The sequence below is a fragment of the Eriocheir sinensis genome, chromosome 5 (genome assembly GCF_024679095.1).
Source record: "Eriocheir sinensis breed Jianghai 21 chromosome 5, ASM2467909v1, whole genome shotgun sequence".
Lineage (NCBI taxonomy): Eukaryota > Metazoa > Arthropoda > Malacostraca > Decapoda > Varunidae > Eriocheir > Eriocheir sinensis.
Window position 1 is genome coordinate 18,788,279 of NC_066513.1, and position 8,564 is coordinate 18,796,842.

The 8,564-nt window shown below is 49.0% G+C and overlaps 1 protein-coding gene across 2 annotated transcripts; it reads left to right on the plus strand.

Moving 5' to 3' along the window:
* Positions 1–815: 815 nt before the first annotated feature.
* On the plus strand, positions 816–8,221 carry LOC126984784 (uncharacterized). 2 transcript variants are annotated; one of them, XM_050838889.1, is made up of 2 exons: positions 816–996; positions 5,998–8,219. In XM_050838889.1, exon 2 carries the CDS (start codon positions 6,025–6,027, stop codon positions 6,889–6,891), a length of 867 nt encoding a protein of 288 aa, XP_050694846.1. In that variant the 5' UTR covers positions 816–996; positions 5,998–6,024; the 3' UTR covers positions 6,892–8,219. The 2 variants fall into 2 exon arrangements, with proteins under 2 accessions (XP_050694846.1, XP_050694845.1); XM_050838888.1 differs by lacking the exon at positions 816–996 and adding an exon at positions 1,629–1,715 and having other exon boundaries at positions 5,998–8,221.
* The last annotated feature ends 343 nt before the right edge of the window (positions 8,222–8,564 follow it).

The following is an 8,564-nucleotide window of genomic DNA, read 5'->3' on the forward strand; positions in this document are numbered from 1 at the left end:
CGCAACACTCATCTGCTCCTCCCCTTCCTCACTTTAATTTTTCAATCCTCGGACGTTCACTCTCCCTTTCACCTTATATTATGTATACCTGTGCACTCGTCAGCCCGTCCTTGCTTTTCCTGTGCCTCCATCAGTCCCAGCATCCCTATTTCCTTTTTATCTTCCATTCTGTCTTTTTTAAGTGCTCACTCCCAACCTTTTCTCCCTCTCCCTTCTCTCCCTTATTTCCCCTCGTTTTCCCATTTACACAACCGTAAAACAAGCTATTTATCTCTATATATCGGGGAAATGGAAGCGATGGACCCACTGACGACAGGTGGAGGAGGAGGAGGAGGACGACGACGAAGAGGAGAAGGCCACCTGCAGACCATTACCCTCGCATTAATTCCTTGAAATCGGTCCATTGAGTCGGTTCTTCGGTCCAGGCCGGAGAGCCATTACTGGACGCCGAGTTACGGGCTCAGACAGGCGGTCACTGAGGGTTTAATTGCCTTCTGCAGAGGATCCTTGCGTCTTCATCCTCATCGGGGCCGCTCAGAATAGCCCATCCACCGATCTGCACCCGTGGAGTTTAGTGCCCCAGCGAAGGTTTTACGAGCACAGCGACGCCCTGCTTTACTTCTACTTAAGTGTCCCCAGTCAAGTACTACGAGGTGAGGTAAACGAGGGGGCTCTTTTTTTTTAGCGAGATAAGTGGGTCTCAAGTTTCGTAGTTAGCGAGTTGAAGCAGCAGCGGCAGTTGTGGTAGCGGTGGCAGCCTGGTTTTACTCGAGTCGCCATTGTAAATACGATGTAGTAAAGAAAACGAGGAGAGGCGGCAAGGCGGTGGTGTTAGTGGTGGCGGCGGTGACTGGTGGCGGTGGTGGGTTCCCTTCTGTCGCAGTATGTTTAGTTTCACGAGAGGATGCGGTTGGTCAGTAACCTTCTCTTCGCCCGGGCACAGTAACCTCAAGAGAACAAGAACAATAAGAGGGAAGGACCAGAGTGTATCACCAAGTACGTTTAACCCTATCCTTATCACTTATCCCCTTCTCTTTTTGCCTTTTAGAATCAAAGTGGCTATTAATTAAAGAAGGAGGAGGAGGAGCAGCAGGAGAAGAAAAAAAGCGGAGGGAGAAACAGGAAACAATCACTAAATATATATGTTTGTGGCATCTCCCTATCGCTTATCTCACTCCGTCGCTGTTTTTAGGTTTGTCTGAGCATGAAAACTCATAGAGGAGGGGGAGGAGCAAGGGGAGGAAGAACAGGAGGGGAAAGTTTAGGAGTAGGGGGAAGAGGAGGTGCAGGGGAAGAGGAGCATCAAAGAAAAGAGGAGTAGGTTCAGGGAGAAGAGGACGAGGGTGAGGGAGAATGAGAAGTAGGAGAGGAAAGAGAAGGAGCAATGAGCATGACGACATCTATAGTATGACCTCACCACGCCTCTCCATCCCTTTACCAGGCATAAGAGTCGCTCAGCCTCCTCGCAGCCTCGGGACATAATACAACTGGTGTGTGTTGGTTCAGTTTATCAGTCGCTGCCATGCGCCATCAGACATTCCACGTTGGCTCGTATCTCATTCAAGGTGACACTGATAACGGGGAGGAGGAGGAAGGAGGAGAGGGGTAGAGATAAGGGCCTGGTGTTACGGGTTGGTACTAAGGACGAAATAGCACACCGTCTGCAGTGTGATGGGTTGACAGTGGGTGTGGTGGTGGTGAATTGGTGACATATGGTTGGTGATGATGGTGATTGTGTTGTGTTGTGACTGGTTATGGTGTTGATGGTGGTGGTTGCGTGTGTGTTGGTAATGGTGTTGATGGTGATGTGCTGACTAGTTTTTTTTTCCAGGGGAGGCAGCTCAAGGTCAAGAAAAAAAGGAACAAAAAGATGATGATGATGAATGTGGATTTTGCGTTGATAATGGTGTTTAGGGTGGTGGTGGGTGGCTGTGGTGGTGGTGGTAGTGAGGATAATAGTGGTGTAATTGTATGGTAATGTGGTGATGTTGAGGGTGCTGTTGTGATGGATACGTATGGTGGTGATGGTGGTGGTGATTGTGGTGGTGATGGTAGTAGTAGAAGGGTCGAGGGAGCTGTAGTAATGTGATGGTGGTGGTGGTGGGGGAGGGGCAGTGGTAATATTGGCTTGATGTGTTAGTAATTGGAGCTAGGGATGTTGTTGTTGTTGGTGGTGGTGGTGGTAGTGGTGGTGGTAGTAGTGGTGGTGGTGGTAGTGTTGGTGAAGCAGGGTGGCGTGTTTTCATTGGTACATAGTGATAGTAGTAGTGGTGGTGGTGGTGGGGGTGGTGAATTTAGGTATGGTGATGATGATGATGATAGTGGTGGTGGTAAATGAATGCATGAATGAATGGCGTCGTGATGGGGAAAAGGGGAGGGAGGAATGGGGAGTGTGTCGTGACTAATACTGATGATAGCGGCGGTGGTGATGGTGGCAGTGGGGTTGAAGGGTGGTGGTGGTGGTGGTAGAGTGTTGTAGGGTGATGGTGATGGTGGTGATGGTGGTAGGGGTGGTGAAGAGTGATGGTGGTGGTGGTGGTGGTGGTGGTGGTAGGAGGGGTGAAAGGTGATGGTGGTGGTGGTGATGGTGGTAGGGGTATTGAAGGGTGATGGTGGTGGTGGTGGTAGGGATGGTGAAAGGTGATGGTGGTGGTGGTGATGGTGGTAGGGGTATTGAAGGGTGATGGTGGTGGTGGTGGTGGTGGTAGGGGTGGTGAAAGGTGATGGTGGTGGTGGAGATGGTGGTAGTCAAATTGATAGAAGGGCGATGCGAGGGGTTAAGGATGGCGGTAGTGACGGTGGTAATGGTAGTGATGGTGGTGGTGGTGGTGGTGGTGTTAGTGGGTGCGCAGTGCAGTGCCATGAGAGGGGGAGGAGGAAGGGGGGGGACATTGGAGTGCCGAGAGTGACCTTGAGACAGACCTTGGCATCTAGTTGAGAGAGAGAGAGAGAGAGAGGGGGCAGTGTCGCGCCGCCGCTGGTCGTCATAATGGTCTACGGTTAGTGGGTCATTGATGTCAGTTGCCGGCGAGACACAAGAGGCGCAGTGACTGTTGAAAATCAAGCCCTTCCCTTCCCTCTATTGCACCCGGACTGTGACAATGGAGAAGAGGAGAGGAGGAGGAGCAGGAGAGAGAAGGAAGAGGAGGAGGAGGAGGTGGTGAGAGGAGGAGGAGAGAGGAGGAGGAGGAGGTGGTGAGAGGAGGATCAGGAAAGAGGAGGAGGCGGTGAGAGGAGTAGGACGTGTTTGCGAGCACTCAAGGACAGGAACACTCGAGCGAACCACTCAGCCCTTCGTCAGGAGAGCCACTACTTGTAAACAGAAGTAATTTATGTTCGTCTGCCGGCTAGTCTCTGTTATTGCCACGTCGAGAGGACGCGAGAGAATGGAGAACGAGGATGGGAGGGATGGGAGGGTGCAGGAAGAGCAATGGAGGGCAGTGGAAGAGTGGGATGGCAAGGAATGGGCACTGAAGGGTATAGTAGGGGAGAATGGGATGGGTAAAGGAAGGGAAATGGAGAGAAAAGAATGGTATGAAGGGTAATGGAAAGAAGGGAAGGGAGGGTACAGGAAGAGGAAAGGAGGGCAGTGGAAGAGTGGGAAGGCAAGGAATGGGCACGGAAGAGTATAGTAGGGGAAAATGGGATGGGTAAAGGAAAGGAAATGAAGAGAAAATAATTATACGAAGAGTAATGGAAAGAAGGGAAGGGAGGATACAGGAAGAGTATAGGAGGGTAGAGGAAGGGAGGGAAGGCAAAGGAAGGGCACGGAAAGGTGGAAGATGGAGAAGAGGATGGATAAAGGATGGGAAAGGGAGAGCAAACGAGAGTATAAAGGGTAATGGATAGGACACGCGAGAGAAGGGGAGGAAAGGAAGGGAAAATATAAATAATGGGCCTGGGAGAGTAGTGAAGGTAATGAATGGGCAAGGGAGAGAGGGGGATGGGCAAGCGATGGGCAAGGGAAGGTAAAGGATGGGCAATGAAGGGAAGAGAAGGAATTAATGGGAAAAAGTGATTTGTGAAGGCAATGGATGGGAAAAGAGAGGATAGAGGACGAGAGAGAGAGAGAGAGAGAGATGAGTCCCATGGGTGTAAGGAGAGGAGATGAAGAAGGGAGGAAGGGAAAAGAGAGAAGCGAGAGAACTGGGATAGGAGAGGGAGGAAGAGAGGGGCCCACATGAGAGGGAGGGTCGTCCTTGAGGCAAGAAAGGTCTATACTAACACTGTTGTTGTTTGGATTACACCACCACTCCTCCTCCTCTCTCGTCACCCTTCACCCCTTTGGTATGTTCCTCCTCCTCCTCCTCTTCCTACTCCACTTCCATAGCATTTGCCTCCTATTTCTACTTATGTTTATCCTTGCTCATCAACTGTCTCCTCCTCCTCCTCCTCCTCCTCCTCCTCCTCCTCCTCTCCTTTCTCCTGCGCATCTTCCCCATTCTTCTCCAGTTACCCTTCCTTAACATCTGCCTTCTATTTAAACTCTTATTATTATCATCATCATCATCCTTCTCCTCCTCCCCTTCCTTTCCTTCATGCATTTTGCCTCATCATCACAGAGAGAGACTTTCCTTCATGCATTTTGCCTCATCATCACAAAGAGAGACTTTCCTTCATGCATTTTGCCTCATCATCACAGAGAGAGACTTTCCTTCATGCATTTTGCCTCATCATCAGAGAGAGAGAGAGAGAGAGAGAGAGAGAAACAAAACATACAGTAATGAATCTATACCAGTAACCAAACGAGAGGGTGTTCAGAGTAAGCGGCGTAACCTATTCCCAGACCCTTATATATTTTTTTATAACTCTAGGCGTGTATGAGGGTCGCTTGCTGCACGGCTCAAGAGTACACACACATAATAAACACACACACAAACACACACTAGGCTTCACGGGCACGTTAAGGTCGATCTCTCGGTTACTCGTTATCAGAAGGTTTTATCACGCGGCTAAACATGTGAGCAGTGATAGGGAGTGTGGGCCACGACATTACACGGGCCTTGATTGTGTCCAGTCTCTCTCTCTCTCTCTCTCTCTCTCTCTCTCTCTCTCTCTCTCTCTCTCTCTCTCTCTCTCTCTCTCTATATCTATATATATATATATATATATATATATATATATATATATATCTGTCTATTTATGTACTTATTTATCTTTTTTTCCATTTTTTTTCTTTTCTTTTCCTCCTTTTTTTCGTATTTCTTTAACTTTCTTTTTTTATTTCTTTTCTTTCTTCTTTCCTTTTTTCTTTCTCCTATCTCTCTCTCTCTCTCTCTCTCTCTCTCTCTCTCTCTCTCTCTCTCTCTCTCTCTCTCTCTCTCTCTCTCTCTCCAGTCACGCTACCTGCACCACCACCATTACCATCACCCCCCACCACCATCCCTACTCCCCGCCACCATCACCTGAGTTCGGATCCCTCCCCCCCTCCCCTCGCCCCCCTCGCTTCTCTGCAGGTATAATGTCATTTCCTCGTGCTCGGTGCAGCTGCGAACCCTCACTCAGCGCGGCGTCTTCCTCCCTTGCGGTTTGGAGTCTACTTAGCGTCGGCGGGTACTGTTGCCGTGTAGTCCTTTAGGCGTGATATGCGTGGTAATAACTTTTGGGTGTATGCTCCATTAGGTTCACGTAGGGAACACTCGGCTGTGCTGTTAGTGTGTTGATGTAGAGTTGAGTTCTCGCATTGTCTTTCCCCTCGTGTACTCTTGTCCCTGTTATCTTTTATTTCCTCAGTACTGCGGTGTGGTGAAGGGAGTTGTATACTGCATTGTTTTGTCCCTGTGCGCCCCTTACTGGCAGCTGCGTTGTCTTTCCCCTCGTGAAGCCTCTTACCCAGTTTAATGTTTTAATATTCCCACGGCGCACGGCGAGGCGAGGGGAGGCCATGGCGTGGGAATGGTGGACTCGGAGCGTGAACGTGGATGCTATATATGGTTCACGTAGTACACCGAGACGCCTCACTTTCTCCGCGCTAGAATGTATGTCTCCACCTTTCAGGCACAGCTGCGGGAGGCGGCAGCAGGGATGGACCAACAACTCTCGTGCCCCGCCGTGCCGGAGTGGGACGAGGAGGGCTTCCCTTTGGCGTTGGGCGAGTTCGGACCAGCCGCACAATATGGACCGGACGAGGAGAATGGGGAGTGGGTGCAGGAGGAGGTGTATGTCCTGAGACACCTGCCGCAAGACACCTTTTCCTGCCCCGGTCCTAGCCCGCGCCTCGTCCGGGAGATGGTTCAAATCCACTGGCCGCTGCAGCGCCGGCACGTTTTCCGAGGGTACGCACAAGACGTACTCTTACGGCTGAACGACGACTTGGCGCGAGAACACACCCGGCACTCTCATTTTACACATCGCCAGAGTGACCTCGAGGGATTGAAGACGCGGCCCATGTTCCAGATTCCTCCAGAAATCCTCAATGACCGGCCTTACAAGGCCACGAGACCCATCAAGACCAAGATCTACTACATCAGCATCTGGAAGGAGTTCATCTATGGCCCGTCGGTGTTGATGCTGGAGCGGCAATGCCTCACCCACCGCGAGCTGGGCTGCATCAAGCCGCTCACCTTCAGCCTGGGAAAGTTCTTCAATCGAAGAGTCGTTGACTGGTCTCTGTACGTGTTGTTCTTTGCCATCTGCTTCGTCTATTGCTTCATCTTTCACGACATCCTGGAGGTGGGCCTCAACCTGCTCTACGTCAGCCACCTGTCCATCCACATGCTGGCCAACTCCTCCAACATCGAGGTTAAGTTCACGGGCAGCTTCTTCCAGGGCCCCGCCTACGCCTTCATCAGGTTACTCTGCCAGCACTGTGCCCAGGAGGAAAACGCCAAGGTGATGCGGCGCCACATGGCCAAAATGAGACAGGATATCATGAACGCAGAAGTGACGTAATATTGCTGTTTATGTGTGAAGAGGATTTTAATTTTCGAAGTTCGCAAAACTCCGTTGTGACACTCAACACAAGCCTCAGGAAGGCTTTTATAGTATGTCAATTTGCAATGAACATAACATCTTGCAGAATCCTTACGTCACCCCCACTGCATACCTCTCACACCATCCCCCTCGTGGCATCCCTCACATCACTCTTCTCTCCATAGCTCACATTTCACCTCTCCGATCATCCCTCTCACATCATCACTCTTACGTCTTCTCATGTTATCTCTCACGTCTTTTCTCTCACGTCATGCCTCGCGTCGCTTCAACCCTCCCGTCAGCCCTCTCAGGTCACACTGACTTTACTCTCCCACAACACATTCACGAATGGGCATGCATCGTCATTCACTGTTTTCTCATTCACCATTCATCATTATCCATTCGCATCATCCTTACTAATGCATCGTATACTCCACCCCATTCACTCATTCACCATTCCTCATCATTCTTTCACGCCCTTCTCATTCTGGCATATTCTAACTACATGTTGTTTATTGTTCCCCATATAACACCCATTCCCTAGTCACCATTTTTCCCTCTCCCATTTTCATACTTCTGTCATTCACTCTTGCATACTTACTCTTCCATACATTTTCTCATACTCCTGTTATTGTCATTTACTCTTCCATACATTAATAAAACCCTGTCCACCATTTTATCATACTTCCATCATTCTTTCTTACATTACACCGTGTTTACAATTTCCTCATCTTCCTCTCACTCACTCTTGCAGACACTAATAGAACCCAGTCCACCATTTCCTTGTTCACCATTCTCTGCACCCGTTCCCATCCTCCTCTCATTCTCTCCTGCAAATATGTCACCCTCTTCGCCATTTCCTCATACTCTTCCCATTCACTCTTGCAGACATTAATAAAACTGTATCCACCATTTCCTTATTCACCATTTTTCGCACCCATACTCATCATTCTATCATTCTCTCATCCACGTGTTCACCCCTTCCTCATACTCCATCTAGTTACTCTTGCAGACATTAATAAAACTGTATCCACCATTTCCTTATTCCCTTTTTTTCGCACCCATACTCATTCTATCATTCTCTCTTCCATATCGCGTTCACCCCTTCCTCATACTCCTCCCATTCACACTTGCAGACATTAATAAAAGCGTATCCCCCATTTCTTTCCCCCCATTTCCTACCTCCCATTCCTACGTCGGAGAAGTTCAAAGGCGTATTTTAAGGCAGAGTAGTTTTCCCATCTCGCCAATATAAATATGTTTTTCCGGATCATTTACGTTCGAGTATATAGAAAATATATTTGTTTAAAAACGTCGGCCTCTCAATTTCCTCGTGTTAATGATATTGCTCCCGGAGACAAAAATAGAGGCGAGGAGGAATACTGGAGCGAAGGGAAGTGATTACGAAGGGAAAAGTTGCGAAGGAAAAAGACTTGTATTTGAATATGCTGTCACGGAATGAGTCCTCGTGTTATTGGACACTCTCTCTCTCTCTCTCTCTCTCTCTCTCTCTCTCTCTCTCTCTCTCTCTCTCTCTCTCTCTCTCTCTCTCTCTCTCTCTCTCTCTGTATCTATCTATCTATCTGTGTCAATCTCTGTCTCATCTTTTTTTGCTTTTTCTCTATTTTCTACTTTTTTTTTCTTTTTGCTTC